Genomic DNA, 20,062 nt, shown 5'->3' on the forward strand with positions numbered 1-20,062 from the left:
GCACTGCAGACAGCTCTTTTAAGATTTCAGAATAGGCAAATGAGACACTTTGGGGATGCTTTTATAGATTTAATCTCTTTCAGTTGAGCTTAGGTGAGCCAAGAGCTTTCCGAGTGGAGCACATATGCCTGGCATTTAGGCGTATTAAAGGATTATTTTCAACATAAAATACATTTTGGAAATGGCTTGGGATTGTCAGACAGGTGCTCATTATAAGGAGTTTGCTTAAAGAGCGTTGTTGAAGCCTTGTGGCTTTGGCCGCTTTTTCTTCCTTTTTTTAAAAATTGACTTTTAATTGTTTGGTAGGAGTTGGGAGTGCGAGGAGCAGAATCTCTTTGGAAATTGCAGTACTTTTGGACATGGTGACTTGTTATTTTTATGCGTGTAATGCTAAGGCTCTAGAAAACCACTGCTGATTACACTCCCACAAGTAGAGAACACTCAACTTTCACAAACCCCAATTGCTTGCTCTCCAACTAGCCCTTCACTTGTCAACTTTTAGATGTTTTGCAATACCTTTCAGTTTATCAGCAAGGGCTCAAAGATTAATATAGGCGATTTTAATCTCCCATCAGAAAACCTCCAGCAAATTGGCAGTTTGGCAGAGCTGAGAAGTCTTTTGTGTTCTGTAAATATAGGGGTTGTTTAGAATAATGATGCTCGATTGAAAAATCAACTCAGAGCTTGCATGCCTAAATAATTGGAATAATTTCCCACTGCACCTAAATAACAGGTTTAGAAATGGAATCTCCTCCTCTTTTGCCCCTTGCCTGCACTTTTTACGGTGTTATTTTCTAACAATAGATTTTTCCGCACTTGCCCAGAGATATTTTGAATTCCCATGAAACTCAGACTGTGATGGTGTCACGAGCTGCCTACTTAATGGTAGGAGAAGAGTGGGAGAGGCATATTTGGGGCTGACATTGACAGGCCAAATGTTCTGTGCCCTCTAGCACTTCCTCTTTGAATTAGTGAACTTTTATCCCATTCTTAACATAGTCAGATAGCTTCAGGCTACTTCTGACTGCCATGTTCCTGAGCGGGGATATGCTGATTAAAATACATTTGAGTGCTTCAGACATCATTGGCTTTGACAGAACAATTTCGCTTGTGTTTAACTTTAAAGCGCCCAATTCTCCAAAAAATAGCCAAGGTGAGAGCACTGGAACTCAGGCGCTACAAGACCTGATTCTTAAGCACTCAGTCACAACCTTTGATGTCCCAAATGACTCATCAAATTTATATCTGGGAAGAGAAACATAATGTATACTTGATCAACCAGTAGTATTATTTATTGAACACTTCCCTCTATACTGACTGCTGTGCTAAGCACTTGAAAAAGTAGGCTTGTTAGTAGACACGATCCCTTTCCTCAAGGAGTTTACAGTTTAGCAGGACAAAGTCAAAATGGAATACAATTGCAATAGTCCTGAAGGGCATTCATTCATTCATTCATTCAATTTATTCATTTATTTATTTATTGAGCACTTATTGTGTGCAGAGCACTGTAGAAATGGGGGCCTAGCTCTGTAGTTCTTGAGTCAGGCATTGTCTTCATGAGATGAGGTAAAAAATAGCCCATGAGCCACAAAGATAGGCCTTTTCCAGAGTTGGAAAGTGGTCAGGAATGTGTGGGTCCACTCTCTTTTCACTGAAGGAGCCCTTTAATAATAATAACAATAATACTAATAATGATGATGGTATTTGTTAAGTGCTTACTATGTGCCAAGCACTGTTCTAAGTGCTGGGGTAGATACAAGATCATCAGGTTAGACCCATAAGGTCCCACATGATTTTCACCACCTAAATAGGAGGAGGAGGAGGCATTGACTCTCCACTTTACAGTTGAAAAAACTGAGGCACATGGTGAAAGAGCGGGATTAAAGCCCTGGTCCTTTGACTCCCAGGCCCATCTCTTTCCACCATGTCACACTGTTCTTCTAATAGAGAATACAAAGTAAAAGGTTTCCTTTTTTCTAGTCTAAATTTTCCCCTTGTGTTTCCTGATGCCTGTTACATGACAATTATTGTTGTGATGTTTGTCAGTCATCGTTTTTCTTTGCAGATGGTCTGGTTTTTGTTTTTCATTTTGTTCTTAATAGTATCTGTTAAGCACTTACTTTGTGCCAGGCACAGAGTAGATTCCAGGTTGGACACAGTCTGTATCCCACGTGGGGCTCACAGTCTAAATCCCATTTTACAGATGAGGTAACTGAGGCACAGAGAAGTGAAGCCATTTACTTGCCCTTAGTCACACTGCAAGTAAATGGAAGAGCTGAGATTAGAACCCAGATCCTCTGACTCTGAGACTCATGCTGTTTCCACTAAGCCATGTTGCTCTCCATATACCCCACCCAAGGAGACCACAATTAAATTTAGAATTTATTGTGATAGAGCAGTTAGAGACATTCCTACTTAAAGCATCAAGACCTAGTGGAAAGAACCCAGGCCTGGGAGTAAGGGGATCTGGGTTTTAATTCCAGCTCTACTACTTGCCTGCTCTGTGACCTTGGGCACATCATTTTACTTCCATGCGCCTCAGTTTCCTCATCTGTAAAGTATGGATAAAATAAAACAGTGTGGCCTAGTGGAAAGACCACGGGCCTGGGAGTCAGAGGACCTGGATTCTAATCCGGGCTCCGCTGCTTACCTTCTGTGTGACCTTGGGCAAGTCACTTAACTTCTCAGTGCCTCAGTACAGCGCCTAGTACAGTGCTTGGCACACAATAAAAGGTTAACAAATGCCACAATTACCATTTTTGAATCTATTATAACTTTCTTTAGAAGTTGCAGTAAAGGCAGCCTGGAGAATGAAAACATAGGCAATTCCATTTTTTAAAGGGGACATGGAGTGGAATTGTATTCAGTACTACGTTCAAGAGTGAGGTTTTCTTTTTTTCCACATTTAATTTATATCTTTGTTAAATACTTTACAAATCTCCCAGCTGGAAGAAATTTCTACAAAAGGAAAGAAATGTAGACATCAAGTCAGAAGCGACAAAACATCAAAAGAAGGAAGCCCACCAATCCTGTTGGCTTTTCCCCTTTGTTTCATTTCTGGTTTTAGATTTGTGATCCGTTTGTGATCCGCTTGACTGCTTTAGTGAGGCAGTGATAAGGGCAAGATTTAATGGGGTTTTAACAATGGATCTATTGGTAGGTAATCATAGATCAATTGTCTTTTTTTCCTTTCCTGTCCTAGCCTTTTATACCCAAATGGAGTCCTGTTTAACTCCCATATTCTCTTTAATATGCAAAGCCTCTGAAGAATTAATCCAATTTTAAAACTTTGTTTGAGCTTGTGGGTCAACGTTTTTCTTTACAACCTTTTTTTTGGTCTTCCTATACATTTTTTTTTAAAACAAGCCTATCTGTTTTCCAAGAGTTTCCAAGTAATTAAACCCAATTAAAACCATTAAATTCTTTCTTTTAATGACAACTTTATTATTAACAGCAAACCACAGGGAGGAGATTTAACTCGCAGAACCTTGATTGTATGTTAATCCGTCTCTAACCTCTGGCTGACACTTGGAATAGATAAACCCCACAGAATAGGAGATTGATTTAATGAATACACCTTAATTAATACTTTCTTCCTGGTAGTAAAGTAATTATTTGTTCAGCTTGTAAACAGGTACTTGGCAATGATTTGTAAGAGCGGTTGGTTTAAGTGCTGAAGGGTTTTTATAGTTAGGTGTTTGTGTTTTGTATTGAAAAATCCTCAGTCCAGGAGAGGGGCGGATGTACATTGTACTTGGGTTTTAAATCTCCAAGTAATTGACACAGGAGCAAAAAAGAAATGCATGCGGCAAACTGCCTTGATTTGTTAAACATCACCAAAGTAGTCAGCTCCAGTTTTGAGTGAAAAGATTACAAGTCTGAACAGCATTCTCTGCAAAGCTGAATTTGGAACCTTAATATTCTGGATCCACAGACAGGGTAAAAGGGAGTGGAGACCCTGCTACTTGCTAACTTTCCTGCAGGAAACTACAGGGAACAGTTTTCCTTAGAACTAAGAAAAGCCGTTGGCTGCTTTAGGGTTTCTGGGAACTTGGAATTGGGGTGAATGAGGAACCCAAGAGCACCCTCTATTCTGTCCGGTGAGGTCCTGTTGCCAGCCCATTCGGGTGTACCCACTTAGTGAATTCGTGCAAAACTACAATAATAATAATGGTATTTGTTAAGTGCTACTGTATGTCAGGCTCTGTACTAAGTGCTGGGGTGGGTACAAGCAAATTGGGTTGGACACAGTCCCTGTCCCATATGAGGCTCACAGGCGGAGAAAGACAGAAAAGTGAAGTGGATTGGCCAAGGTCACACAGCAGACAGGTGGCAGTTCCTTCTGATTTTCAGTTCCATGCTGTATCTCTAGGCCATTGTTAGAAAAGGGTTCAGTGCACCAGATCACTCAATCAATATTTATTGCGTGCTTACTACGTGCAGAGCACTATACTAAATGCTTGGGAGAGTACACTAGAGTTAGTACATGCCATTAGCCTCAAGGAATTAACAGCATAGCTAGGAAAACAGACACCGCAGAATTGTGCCTTTGATTCTCATCATAAGACTGCTTTTCTGTTTTACTCACCCCCAACATTTGAGAGTGACCGTTAGTCATCATTAACTGATGGTTATATTCAGGGAGCAGTTATGTTAGCACTTTGTAGAAGGCAGATTTGAAGGGTTTTTTGACTTTCTTCTCTTAGACTGTATTCCCCTCCTCATTCCGTTGAGTGGATGTTCAGATCGCAGGGTTTTTGCCTACCCTCAGGTCTACCCTGCATACTGAAATTCCCCCCTGATAATTCTAATTTCTTCTCATTCCCAGACACTGTTGGGGAATTTGAAAGAAAAAAGGTAGTTTGAAAAATAGAGACAAAACAAAATGTGTGGATTATTTGAGAAGGTGAATTTGGTGCTCAAATTGCCCTATAATAACTCCCAAGAACATTTAATTCCTGGCCATTGTGAGTAACCCAGAGGGAAATAGAATAAAGACAGGAGGTTTTTTCACCATGGGTTGGATAGTTTCTCCATTGCTGTAGTTTCACTGTTCATTTTTTTATGCTGTTTGTTAAGCCCTTACCGTGTACCAGGCCTGTCCTAAGCACTGGGTTAAATGCAAGCTAATCAGGTTGGACACATTCTCTGTGCCTCGTGGGGCTCACAGTCCTCATCCCCATTTCACAGATGAGGTAACTGAGGCTCAGAGAAGTGAAGTGACTTTCCCAAGGTCACACAGCAGACACGTGATAGAGCCAGGATTAGAATGCATGTCTTTCTGACACCCAGGCCAGTGCTCTACCCACTAGGCCACGCTTCTTTAACATTAATAAGATTTGTTAAAGGATAGCATGGGAGTTCTTAGGCAAGGGACTTTGTGATCCCAATGTCTTAGCCCATGAGCCTTGTATATGTATTACTAGGCTTGTTCATTGCTCTCCAAGAACAATTGAAGAGTTTTTTCATCTCAATCAATTGTATTTATTGAGTGCTTACTGTGTTCTAAGTGCTTGGGAAAGTACAACACAACAGTGTAATAGTCACATTCCCTGCCTAAAACGAGCTTACAGTCTAGCGGGGAAGACAGGCATTAATGAGCTTGTCAGGGAACATGTTATTTTGCATACAGTGAGTATCACTGTTTATTGTTGTATTATACTTTCTCAAGTGCTGAGTATAGTGCTCTGCACACAGTAAGCACTTAATAGAGTTGAATGAAAGGAGCAAGTCAGGTCGACACAGAGGGGAATGGGGAAAAAAGGAAATGAGGGCTTAGTTAGGGAAGGCCTCTTGGAGGAGATGTGCCTTCAATAAGGCTTTGAAACGGTGGAGAGTTGGAAACGGTCTGTCGAATATGAAGAGGGAGGGCATTCCAGGCCAGAGGCGGGACTTGGGCGAGAGGTCGAGGTCAGCGGTGAGACGAGATGGAGATTCAGTGAGTAGGTTGGCATGAGGGGAGTGGAGGGTGCAGGCTGTATTGTGACAGGAGACTAGCGAGATGAGGTAGGGGCCAGATGACTGAGGGCTTTAAAGCTGATGCTAAGGAGTTTCTGTTTGATGTGGAAGTGGATGGATAACCACTGGAGGTTCTTGAGGAGTGGGATAACATGGACTGAACGTTTTTGTAGTAAAATGATCTGGGCAGCATAGTGAAGTATGGACTGGAGTGGGGAGAGGCAGGAAGCAGGGAGGTCAGAAAGGAAGCTGATACAGTAATCCAGACGGGAGAGGATAAATGCTTGGATTAACGTAGTAGCAGTTTGGATGGAGAGGAAAGGATGGATTTTAGCGATGATGTGAACCAACAGGATTTAGTGATAGATTGATTAGGTGCGTTGAGAGAGAGGAGACAAGGATAATGCCAAAGTTACAGGCTTTTGAGACAGGAAGGATGGTGGTGCTGTCTCTGGTGATGGGAAAGTCAGGGGGAAGAGGACAGGGTTTGAGTGGAATGATAAGGAGCTCTCTTTTGGACATGTTAAGTTTGAGGTGATGGTGGGACATCCAAGTATAGACATCTTGAAGGCAGGAGGAAATGCGAGACTGCAGAGAGGGAGAGAGATCAGGACTGGAGTTGTAGATTTGGGAATCATCCTCATAGAGGTGGAAGAAGAAGCCATGGGGAGCAGATGAGTTCTCCAAGGGAGTGGGGGTAGATGGAGAATTAAAGGGGACCCAGAGCTGAACCTTGAGGGACCCCCAGAGTTAGGGGGTGGAAGGCAGAAAAAGACTCTGTGAAAGCTGCCAAAGAAATAAGGCCATTGGATTTGGCAAGAAGGATCTCTCGTGGATGTCTATTCTGCCATTTGCAATAAACTTGTATTAATGTCCTTTATAGTCCTGGTTTTTTTGGTTAAAAAAAGCCATCAGGAACTTGTTATGGTATTTGTTAAGCACTTACTATTCATTCATTCAATCGTATTTATTAAGCGCTTACTATATGCAGAGCACTGTACTAAGCTCTTGGAAGGTATTAGTCAAACACTGTTTTAAGGTGGCGTAAATACAAATTAATCAATTCAGACACAATTCCTGGCTCACAGGGGGCTCACATTCTAATTAGGAGGGAGAACGGGTATTGAATCCCCATTTTTCAGTTGAGGAAAGTTAGACACAGAAAACTTAATGGACCTTCCCAAGCTCATACAGCAGAAAGGTTTCCAACCTGGTTGATTTAAACAATCTCAGCATTTAGAACAGTGCTTGACATATAGTAAGCATGTAACAAATACCATAATTAATAATTATTAAAATCAGTAGTATTTACCAAACACCTATTGTTTGTACAGCATGTGCTTGGGAGAGTACAGCAGAAGCAAGACCCTGACCTCAGAGGAGCTCACAATCTGGTATGGGAGACAGACACTAAAGTACCATGCAACTAGGAGGAGGGAGACTGTAAGCTCCTTGTGGGCAGGGAATGTGTCTGTTGTCACACTGTACTCTTCCAAGTGCTTAGTACAGAGCTCTCCATACAGTAAGCACTCAATAAATTAGATTGAATGACAATGAATGATTGAATCCCCTTTTTACAAATAAGGTATCTGAGGCACAGAGAAGTGAAATGACTTGCCCGAGGTCACATAGCAGATAAGGGGAAGAGCCAGGAGTAGAATCCAGGTCCTTCTGTCACCCAGGCCTGTGCTCTATCCACTAGACGACTCTGCTTCTCTAATTTTAGACTGTAAGGTCTAGACTGTAAGCTCACTGTGGGCAGGGAATGTGTCTGTTTATTGTTCTATCGTGCTCTCAAGTGCTTAGTACAGTGCTCTGAACCAGGTAAGCGCTCAAAAAATACGATTGACTCAATTTTAAACTCAAGGTTGAGCAGCCTGCTCAGAGCTGGTTGGTGTCAGGACACACACACACACGACACACTCTTCACCAAATCTTGCTTTAGACACCACACATTCTACCAAATTTTTCTTTAGGTTTGCACACACACACACACACACAACACAACACACACAACACAAATGCTTGCTTTAGAATGCCGCCACCTAGTGGTTGATGGGAGCGCAGAGAGTCGTAGCATCAGCACGTGGGAAGATGTTGGTAAAAAGACACTATTTGTTCCCGCAATTTTAGTGTTGAGACACCCTCGTCCTTCCATCTTTCTCTGGCTCCTCCTCTCCATGCCCCCGTCCCCTTCACTTCTTCCCTCATCCTCTCCTTTTTTCCCTTTCAACTCCCATTTTGTCACTTCTCCATACGTCTCGTCACTGGTGTGCGTTCTCCCATTCCTTCAAAGTTTCACTTGAGTGGGCCTCTGGAAGGAAACTCTGGATTAAGAGCCCGGAATCATCAGTTCACTTCTTGGCTCTAGCATCGCCTGTCTTGGTTTTCCTCATCTGTCAGATGGGGACTATTTTATAATCCCCAAAACTTCCCGCATTAAGAGGCGAGATGAGCTGATCTCAATGAATAAGCGTTGAACTTTGTGGTAGAAAGGCACAGAGATGAGCTGATCTCAGTGGATAAGCGTTGAACTTTGTGGTAGAAAAACACCAGATAAATTCAGGGTGTGAGAGATAAGTTGTGGGTAAACAATAAAAAGATCTTGGGGCCATCCCTTTGTTCTTAAAAGAGTAAGTACAGTATTTGGGTTCATAAAAAGGAGTAAGCATACAGGAACTGTGATGTTATTCTCCCAGTTTTCTCTGTAGTTGTCAAGTCCTTATTATAGTATAGGGTTTCTGTAGTCCCGAGTCCCCAAATTTAAGTAGATGTGGAAAATTTGGCATGGTTTCAGTAAGAAGGCACAAAATTATTAAAAGCCTGGAAAACAGGACCAAGAGGAAAATTTACAGCAACCTGAAAAAAGTGATTTGACCCTCTTTTGGGAGGTGAAGAATTTTTAATCAAAGAATGGTAATTAGCCAGGATGTTTCTCTAACTAGAACAGAAAAAGGAGAATAAGTGATTGGCTAATTGACAGGAGTGATCTTGCAGGAGTTTCCTGCAGAAACGATCTGGGCATGTCACTCCCCTTCTTAAACAACTCCAGTGGTTGCCTATCGACCTCCGCTCCAAACAAAAACTCCTCACTCTAGGCTTCAAGGCTCTCCATCACCTTGCCCCTTCCTACCTCTCCTCCCTTCTCTCTTTCTACCGCCCACCCCGCACGCTCCGCTCCTCTGCCGCCCACCTCCTCGCCGTCCCTCGGTCTCGCCTATCCCGCCGTCGACCCCTGGGTCACGTCCTCCCGCGGTCCTGGAACGCCCTCCCTCCTCACCTCCGCCAAACTGATTCTCTTTCCCTCTTCAAAACCTTACTTAAAAATCACCTCCTCCAAGAGGCATTCCCAGACTGAGCTCCTCTTCCCCCTCTACTCCCTCTGCCATCCCCCCTTCACCTCTCCGCAGCTAAAGCCTCATTTTCCCCTTTTCCCTCTGCTCCTCCACCTCTCCCTTCCCATCCCCACAGCACTGTACCCGTCCGCTCAACTGTATATATTTTCGTTACCCTATTTATTTTGTTAATGAATTGTACATCGCCTTGATTCTATTTAGTTGCCATTGTTTTTACGAGATGTTCTTCCCCTTGACGCTGTTTAGTGCCATTGTTCTTGTCTATCCGTCTCCCCCGATTAGACTGTAAGCCCGTCAAACGGCAGGGACTGTCTCTATCTGCTGCCGACTTGTTCATCCCAAGCGCTTAGTACAGTGCTCTGCACATAGTAAGCGCTCAATAAATACTATTGAATGAATGAATGAATGAATCTTGGTTAGACTTGATGAATTTCATCACAGTGCAGCTGTTCATCATTCATCAAAATTCAGTCGATGATATTTATTGAGCACTTCCTATGTGAGGAGCACTGTACTAAGCAGTTGGGAGAGCACAACAGAATTAGTAGACACATTCCCTGCCCATAATGAGTTTATAGTCTAGATGGACAATAGCAGTAGTAGTATTTTTTTTTTAGTGTTTCCTGTCTGTACAATGAAGCAGAGTGGCTGGAGAAGCAGCTTGGCTTAGTGGACAGGGCAGTGGAATCACGGGGAAAAGCATAGATTCTTAATGAATGGAATTGGAATGGGGCAATTGGTAGTGGGTAATTGGATTGGAATTCTACAGGAGGAAACTTGTGGTTGTGGTGGTATTTACTGAGCACCCACAGCAAAGTCTTGGAAAGTCAGTTCTTAAAAACCGTATCCTTGAGCAAGTCTCAACTCCTTTGTGCCTCAGTTTTCTCCTTTCTGAAATGGAGACTCAAGCTGTGTGGCCTAGTGAATAGAGCATGGGCCTGGGAGTCAGAAGATCAAGGGTTCTAATCCCAGTTCTGCCACTTGTCTGCTGTGGGACCTTGGGCAAACCACTTTAACTTCTCTGTGCTTCATTTACCTTACTGTAATCTATGAGTCTCATGTGGGTCAGGGACTAGGTCCAGCCTGATTTGCTTGCATCTACGAGAGAAGCAGTATTGCTTAGTGGAAAGAGCATGGAGTTGGGAGTCAAAGGTTGTGGGTTCTAATTCTGCCTCTGCCTCTTGTCAGCTGTGTGACTTTGGACAAGTCACTTCACTTCTCTGTGCCTCAGTTACCTCATCTTTAAAATGGGGATTAAGACTGTGAGCCTCACATGGGACAACTTGATAACCTTGTATCTACCCCAGTGTTTAGAACAGTGCTTGGCACATAGCACTTAACAAATACCATTATTATTATTTCTCCAGCGCTTAGCATAGTGCCTGGCACATAGCAAGTACTTAACAAATATCATTATTATAATTGTTATTATTATTACCCTTTCTCCTTCCCACTTTGGCTGTGAGCCCTATGTAGGAAAGGACTCTATCCAACCATGAGTTTACAGTAGTGTTAGACACATAGCAAGCATTTAACAAATACCACAATCACTATTATGATTATATGATACATATATGTATATTATTAATAGTATTAAAAGCAGGGTAGATCTTCTGCAGATGAAGCTACCTGGAAGACAGGGATGGACTATGATTTTCTCAAGAGAACCCAGGGGTTCCAGGTCATTTGTTTAAAAAGGAAAAGGGATTTGATTAAAGCTGTCTTGACCCAAAAGAACAAGGACCCGTCGAAGGTCTAGGCAATTTGCCATTCAATCCCGGGGACTAGAGAAGACCTCTGTCTCTCCCTTAGTTTGTGTGTGTGTTGTCTGTTATAGTTGCTAGACTGTGAAAATTAAAATAAAGGCACAACTGAAATGTTGTATTTAAAAGGGGAAAATTCCAGATTACAGGATGCAACCTTGCAAGGTGAGTCTCCCTGGGGATTGGTGGAGGGAATTCGCATTACGTCCCCCACCAGTTTCATTCAGGTCTCCCTTAGTTATGACATTTATTAAGCTCTTACGAGGTGCTAAGTCTCCCACCAGTTTCATTCAATTCTCCCCTTAGTTATGGCATTTATTAAGCTCTTACTATGTGCCCAAATGCCATCATTATTATTAGTAGTAGTAGTAGTAGCAGCAATAAGTGCTCAATAAACACGACTGACTGAATAGATGAGGGAGGAGGAGGAGGATGTTCGGGTGGTGGAGCAAAGAGGGACCAGAAAGAGGGATGGAGCAGACGGTCCTTGGACAGCCCCGGGAGCAGAGGCCAGTGGGCTTTCAGGGCCTTTCAGTCGGCCTTCCTGCCTTGCAGGGGTGGGGAAATGGCGGGCCTTTTTTCGGGGTACCATTGACATCCCTGTAGACTTTGAGCCTGTTGTGGGCAGGGATTGTGTCTCTTTGTTGCTGAATTGTACTTTCCAAGCACTTAGTCCAGTGCTCTGCACACAGTAAGCGTTCAATAAATATGATTGAATGAATGAATGAATGATAAGCACTGGGGTAGAAACAAGGTTTTAACCCAATTCCTGCCCCACATGGAGTTTTCATTCTATTTGGAGAAGCAGCATGACCTAATGGAGTGAGCTCACACCTGGGAGTCAGAAGACCCAGGTTCTAATTCTGACTCTCCACATGTCTGCTGTGTGACTTTGGGCAACTCATTTCACTTCTCTTCCAAGTGCTTAGTACAGTGCTTGGCACACAGTATGCGCTCAATAAATGTGATCGGTTGATTCTCTGTGCCTCAGTTACCCCATCTATAAAATGGGGATTAAATCCTTACTTGCCCCTATTTAGACTCTGAGCCCCATGTGGGACAGGGACCACAATCTGACCTGATTAACTAGTACCTATCCTAGTGCTTAGAACAGTGCTTGGCACAAAATAAGCATTTAACAAGTACCATGCATTATTATTATTATTCTTACAGATGAGGTTAAATGACTTGCCTAAGGTCTTACACAGCAAGTCAAAGATGGAACTGAGACTCGAATCCCAGTCCCCTAATTTCCAGGCCAGAGCCCTTTCTTTCCAGTAGACCACCGTTTGGTTTTTTGCTTCTTCCATACAATCTATTGGTTTCCATTGTTGTTAGTTTATTGTTTTTAAAGGTGTCTGATTTAGTAGTTACTCTGCACAGCTAACAAACTCAGTGACCCAAATCAAAAATAAATAAATCCCCAGCCTCCTAGCCCAAATAGAGACAACTGGAGGTTATAAAGGCTCAGCGCATCTGGTTAGAGAAAAGGGAAAGAAATGCCTGCGGAATGAGTTCCATTTCTTCCCATTCTTTACGGGCAGCCTGCTAAGGAGTGGTTAAGCCTCTCTTGGGCAGTAAAATCCCCTTCAGTGTTATTTCATGGGATTCTCACTTGAGCCAGAAAGTTGCAGGACACTTAACGTCATCATCGCAGAAACCAGGGTTGGAAAAACAAGCAGTTTTGTTTGTTTTGATTGTTCATCTCTGGAACATAACACAGACCCTCTAATAATAATAACTGTGGTCTTTGTCAGGCGACTGTTGTGATAATTGTGGTATTTGTTAAGCGCTTACTATATGCCAAGAACTGTACTAAGCACGGGAGAGGATATAAGATAATCAGGTTGCATACAGTCCCTGTCCCACATGGAGCTCAATGTCTAAGTAAGAGGGAGTAGGATTTAATCTCCATTTAAAAAATGAGGCAACCGAGGCACAGAAAAGTTAAGTGACTTGCCCAAGGCCACATAAGTGGCAGAGCCGGGATTAGAACCCAGGTCTTCTGATCCCCAAGATCCCTCGCTCTTTCCACTAAGGAAACAGCCTGGCCTAGTGGATAGAGCATGAACCTGGGTCAGAAGAACCTGGGTTCTAATCCCAGTTCCACCACTTGTCTGCTGTGTGACCTTGGTCACGTCACTTCAGTTCTCTGGGCTCCAAGTGCCTCATGTGTAAAATGGGGATTAAGACCGTGAGCCCCAGGTGAGACATGGACTGTGTCTAACCTGATTGACTTGTATCTACCCCACTGCTCAGTACAGTGTTTAGTTAATACTTAAATACTATAAAAAAAACTAGGCTATGCCACCACTCTGATTCATGAGCCACGCATTGTGCAGAGTACCAGGGTAGATACAATACTATCAGATCCGATCCAGTCCCTATCCCAAGTGGAAATTACAGTTCGAGGGGGAGGGAGAACAGGTTCTGAATCCTGAACTTACCGATAAAGAAACAGAGGCACAGAGATGTTAAATGACTTGCCCAAGGTCACGTAGCAGGCAAGCGTGGAGCTGGGATTAGAACCCAGTTCCCCTGACCCTCAGTAGTCTGCTCTTTCCCTTAAATCCATCCTGCTTCTCTAATATATGATGCAAAGAATAAAATGATTCTTAGGTGTTCCATTTTGTCCCCCCAAAAAACTCATGGAAACTAGGGTGCTGCATTGATTTCACCTGGAGCTGCCCCACTGAACATTTTGGTGACAGATTTGCATTGGGGTTAAAAAAGGAAGAGAAAAGCAAATCAATCAATGGTATTTGTCTTTTGCCTACTTTGTGCAGAACATTGTACTAAGCATTTGGGAGAGTACCATAAAACTGAATTTGCAGACACATTCTGTGTCCACAGAGAGCTTACAGCCTAAAGATGAAGGCAGACGTATATAAATAATTATTTCATGGTTTTCATTACACATTTACTTCATGCCAGGAACTGTGCTAAATGCAGGGGCAGGTGCGAGCTAATTAAGTTAGACACAGTCCATATCCCACATGGGGTTCACAGTATTAATCCCCATTTTCCAGATGAGGTAACTGAAGTCACTTGCCCAAGGACACACAGCAGACAAGTGGCAGCCCGGTGTGGGCAGGGATTGTCTCTCTTTATTGCTGAATTGCATTTTCCAAGTGCTTGGTACAGTGCTCTACACACAGTAAGTGCTCAGTAAATACGATTGAAAGAATGAAGTGGCGGAGCTGGATTTACAACCCAGGTCTTTCTGCCTATGCTGTATCCATTAGGCCATGCTGCTTTTCAAGAAATAGTAATTTAATAATAAATAAATAATGTATAACATATTCATTCAGTCATATTTATTGAGCGCTCACTGTGTGCAGAGCACTGTACTAGGGGCTTGGAAAGTACAATTCAGTAACAGATAGAGACAATCCCTACCCAACAATGGGCTCACAGTCTAGAAATAGTTGTAAAATTATAAAATTACAAATCTCTAGAGAATCCAGCCATCTCTTTTGCCCTAAACTGCATAAGTCTTTAAAAAAAAAATCTGGAAAAAACTTTCATTTCCCTTAGTCAAAATAAAATAAAATACATTTCACCCCTCCCCACCCCCCCCCCGTCCTCTCCCCCAGAGCCTTAGCCTTTCGACTAGGGGTCTGTCAGTCTCCCTCTCCATCTCCCATATTGTCAAAGCCACAGTCATTCTCCCCTAATTAAAGAGAACTTCACCAAGAATGCGTAATAATTAGGTTAGCGAGAAAGACACCAAGCATGTCAGCAGCATCTGCCGCGAAGGTTGATTGAAACCTACTTAGCCCTCAGCATCTGATGCACTATTAGGCCTCCTAAATTAATGCAGTACTGACCACAGCCAGCAAAAAACATGACTCCACAGAAATCTGCAGAGAATTAGAGCCAAGTCTACAGAAATCTGTAGTGTCTTAGCATGATTTGTACCTACACTGGGAGACAGCCACCCACAGACATTCAGGCCAAAGAGAGATGCCTTCCCCATTCTCCGGAGGATGAATTACAAATTAAAGCCTGTTGGGGGGATTCTTCCATCTCGACTCTCTGTTTCTTGTTTAAATCGATAAAGCTAAAAGCAATCAGACTCTACTGACTCACTTGTGAGATGAACCGCAACATTTTCTGTAGCCGAAAAATACTTAATGATTAAGAAAACTCTTTTCACGTGAGCGGCATTGCGGGTCAATTTCGGAACTTTGGGCGGCAAAGGCTGGAGCAGATCGGTTTCTGGAAGGTGTGCAAGCTGCTCTGGCTGGGATATGAGGGGGAGAAGCAGCGTGGCCTAGTGGAAAGAGCACGGGCCTGGAAGTCAAAGGACTTGGGTTCTAATTCCGGCTCCACCTCTTATTCAACAATAATAATAACTGTGGTATTTGTTAAGGGTTTACTATGTGCCAGGCACTGTACTTAATCCCGGGGTGGATACGTGCAAATCAGGTTGAGCACAGTCCCTGTCCCATGTGGGGCTCACAGTGTGACCTTGGGCAAGTCACTTAATGTCTCTAGGCCTCAGTTTCCTCATCTGCTAAATGGGGATTCAGTACCAGTCCTCCCACTTGCTTAGACTGTGAACCCCATATGGGACGGGGCCTGTGTCCAACCTGACTAGCTTGTATGTACCCAGCACTTAGTACTGAGAAGCAGCATGGCTGAATGGATAGAGCACAGGCCTGGGAGTCAGAAGGACTTGGGTTCTAATCCTGGCTCCACCACACTCTGCAGTGTGACTCTGGGCAAGTCACTTTACTTCTCTGTTCCTCAGTTACCTCATCTGGAAAATGGGGATTAAGACTGTGAGCCCTATGTAGGACGGGCACTGTGTCCAACCCAATCGCCTTGTATCTACTCCAGCGCTTAGTACGCTGCCTGGCACATAGCAAGCGCTTAACCAATACCACAGTTAGTAATAGTAGTAGTAGTACCGTGCTTGGCACAAAGTAAGGGCTTAACCATATATCATTTTTATTTTTCCTATTTTTAAGAGTTTTAGTAGACATGAAAGGTAAGCGAAAAGCCTATTTCAGGCTTTATTTGGCAGGGGGTAAGTGCAAGATGAGGGCAGGGAGCTTTGCGTCTCTTAACGGCCTAGGACAACGAGTCATGATGGAGGATTTGCGAATGGCCCATCTATCAACCGCTAGTGATACGTGAGGGGCAGCACTTCCATTAATGTTTCCACCCCTGCTGTCAGCAGAAAGTGAAACGGATGACTCTATTGCACAGTTACTCCCTGGACGAAAAATGACATTAATTATCTCAAGCATTGGGGATCGTTCCTAGTCTGCCTACTCCGTCCGACAACCACAGAGAGTATTTTCTTCTTGGATGACAGGATTCAGTAATTAGTTCATTCCCGCCCCACCCTGCTCTTTTTTTTCCCTTCTCCTAATGTGTTTATTATGGGTTCTGAGAATGCTACTCGATGAAAGATTCTGAACACCTTTTACCAAGTCAACTGGAAGAAAGAGACTCCTCTTTTTAGAAGGTCATTTTATTTAATGGTGTGTGTGGAGCACTTATTTTGTGCCATGCACTTTTCTAAGCACTGGGGTAGATACAAGGTAACCAGGTTGGACACAGTCCGTGTCCCATATGGGAATCACAGTTGTAATCCCCATTTTACAGATGAGGGAACTGAGGCGCAGAGAAGTGAAATGACTTCCTCAAGGGCACACAGCAGAAAAGTGGTGGAATCAGGGTAAGAACCCAGGTCCTGCTGACTCCCAAGCTCGGGGTCTATCTAGTAGGCCATGCTGCTTCTCTGGTTTGGGGAAAATCGGTCTGGGGACAACCCCTGAATTCACACACACTCTCTCTCTCTCTCTCTCTCTCTTCCCTGGATCTGATCCAATTATCTGGTCTTAACACCAGCTCTTTAATCAATTATATTTATTGAGATCTTGCTATGTGCAGAGCACTGTACTAAGCACTTGGTTACAATACAGTAGAATTCACAGGCACATTTCTTGCTCATAACAAGTTTACAGTCTAGAGGAGGAGACAGACATTAATATGAATAATTTATCATATATAATTACATATAGTATAAAATGTAAAGACATTTACATAGTAGAAAATAAGTGTGCAATGAGTATTGTAAATAACAAAGGACTCATGAAAAGGGCTTTTGATTATTGAAGGGTAACTTGATTTAAGTCAGACAAATGCAGAAAAGCAACCCCTAAATATCTTCAAAAGCAAACAGCTTCTACTCTGAAACTTGGAAGATTGGTTTTTCTGCTCTTGATTTCATTTTTGCTAGAGCTATTTCAACTTGACCCCACCTCAAGTCAGGGCTGGGATTGGTCATTGCAGATAGGGACAGAGGCTCATAATAATCATAATAATAATATTTATTAAGGACTTACTATATGAGTAAACTATAAACTCCTTGTGAGTCTGGAATGTGTCTACCAACTCTGTTATATTGTACTCTCCCAAGCTCTTAGTACAATGCTCTGCACACAGTAAGTGCTCAATACTTACCATGATTGATTGACTGTCAAGCACTGCACCAAGTGCTGAGTTTAGATTCAAGATAAGCAGATCAGACCTTGTACTCTGCTCAGTGAGTATTTCTCTAATGAGAGTTATTCACAGAGCAAGTGGAGTTTGAAGAGCTTTGGGTTTAAGTATGGAGCTTGCCACTGTGATTTTAAAAAATAATTCCTAGGTTGTAGGGATGGAAAGATGGGGAGGGAGGGGAGGATATTGGCAAGTCTGCCTCTTCAGACCTAAGTTTTGGGATTGAGGGAGAATGGTGGGCATAGAGGGGAATGCCAGGAACCCCAAAAAGTTTGATGATGTCGCGCTCTCCTGTCATAAACAATGGTTGAACCTGTGTTCGGTCATCAAATCTTTGGAACCAAGAACCTGAATGAAGGAACTGATGATTGAGCTTGAGTTTGAACAGTAGTGCTCACCCCCCGCTTCAGTTTTTTCTAATGGTATTTGTTAAACTCTTACTATGTCCCAGGCACTGCATTAGGCGCTGGGGTAGATATAAGCTAATCAGGTTGGACACAACCCATGTCCCACATGGGGCTCGAAACCTTAATCCCCATTTTATAGATGAGGCAACTGAGGCCCAGAGAAACAAAGTGACTTAACCCAAGGCCACATAGCAGACAAATGATGTTAGTAACACTAATGAGCTCTAGAATGTGAACTCATCGTGGGCGGGGAACCCATCTACCAAATCTGTTACATTGTAGTCTCCCAAGGGCTTAGAACAGTGCTCTGCCCACAGTAAGTGCTCAATAAATAAGACCAATTGATTGATCGAAGTGGCAGAACCAGGATTAGAACCCAGGTCCTTCTGACTCTGAGACCTGTTTTCTAGCTATTCTAGAATAGAGCTCCATCTGTGCTTTATTCTAAGTGCTGGAGGAAAGCTAGTCCGTAAGCCCGCTGTGGGCAGGGATTGTCTCGCTTTGTGGCTGAATTGTACTTTCCAAGTGCTTAGTACAGTGCTCTGCACTCAGTAAGTGTTCAGTAAATACAACTGAATGAGTGAATAGGGGCAGGGAAGAGATGCATATCACTGAAGATTCCACTTGTGTGTGTTTTTTTTTTGTTCTCCTAACAGGACACCACTACATCTGTGAGGATAGGTCTTATGATGGAAGAAATGATCTTCAACCTTGCCGATACACATCTGTTCTTTAATGACCTGGAGGTTTGGAGCTGTTTATTTTATTTAATATTTTGCTATTTAATCACCTGCATCTGGTTTGGGAGAAAAGTATGGCATTTCTGGCCATGAGACTTCGGTTTAGTGACCTCCGAGAAGATGTTTAACGCTGGCCAGTGGTGGTTTATTGGAAACACACGTGCCCGGATAATGTCCTCTGCTCCTTCGCTCTGCTAATGGCTCTTTCTTTGTGCCGTGACACTGACGTCCACCCGTAGGTCGACTAATTTAATAACGGCGACGTAGCTTCTTCCTCCTGAAATTTGCTGTCTAACGAGTTTATTAAGCTGAATTAGGGCAGATCCTCCTGGGTCGGGCATAATTAGCGGCGGACTAGAATGGAAGCGTTTATAAATGGCTTTCATTTCCCTGAAGAGAATGTTTGTGGGCAAAGGACAATGATCTCTTTAATGAGCAGGCTCTTGGCCTGTCTGACCCCCCAGAAGGCTTATGAGGGGGAGAGAGGGACTGCCTTTGAAATGGTGGTCGATTCCTGGAGAATAAAGGGGACAATTCTTCCCCTCCTGATCTGGGCAAAAGTGCAGGTGTGTCGGGATACTGTTGGGCTAGAGTGGGCATTGAGGACAGTCAAGCGACCATGACAGCGATGGTATTTATTGAGTGCTTATAGTAATAATTGTGGTATTTGTTAAGTGCTTACTATAATATAATAATTATGGTACTTGTTTAGTGCTTACTATATGCCAGACACTGTTCTAAGCTCTGGAGTGGTTACAAGAAAATCGGGTTGGTTTCAGCCCCTGTCCTTCATGGGGCTCAATCTTAATCCCCACTTTACAGATGAGGTGAGGGCCAGAGAAGTTAAGTGACTTGCCCAAAGTCACACAGAAGACAAGTGGTGGAGCCGGGATTAGAACCCACGTCCTCTGACTCACAAGCCCGTGCTCTTTCCACTAAGCCATGCTGCTTCTCTGCCGTGTTGCATTGTGATTATTATTAATATTATTATTATGGTACTCCTCCACTTAGGACAGTGCTTGGCACATAGTAAGTGCTTAACAAGTACCATAATAATAATTGTACTCTTCCAAGCACTTATGCACTGTACTGAATGCTTGAGAGAATCCACTATGACAGAATTGGTATTCACATTAAACTGTAAGCTCCTCGTGGGCAGGGAATACGTCTACCAACTGTTGTATTATTGTAATTATTATTATGGTACTCCTCCTCTTAGGACAGTGCGTGGCACATAGTAAGCGCTTAAGTACTATAGTAATAATTGTACTCTTCTAAGCACTTAGGACAGTGCTCTGCACACAGCAAGTTCTCAGTAA

General features: G+C 43.1%; 1 protein-coding gene across 1 annotated transcript in view; it reads left to right on the forward strand.

Annotated features, from left to right (window-relative positions):
• EYA2 (EYA transcriptional coactivator and phosphatase 2) overlaps nucleotides 1-20,062 on the forward strand; it is a 108,032-nt gene that overhangs the window by 64,731 nt on the left and 23,239 nt on the right. The window contains exon 9 of the mRNA XM_029070635.2: nucleotides 18,660-18,749. Within this exon, the coding sequence (XP_028926468.1) occupies nucleotides 18,660-18,749 (90 nt within the window). The remainder of the gene's footprint in view (nucleotides 1-18,659; nucleotides 18,750-20,062) is intronic.

Source organism: Ornithorhynchus anatinus, chromosome 8 (genome assembly GCF_004115215.2).
Source record: "Ornithorhynchus anatinus isolate Pmale09 chromosome 8, mOrnAna1.pri.v4, whole genome shotgun sequence".
NCBI lineage: Eukaryota > Metazoa > Chordata > Mammalia > Monotremata > Ornithorhynchidae > Ornithorhynchus > Ornithorhynchus anatinus.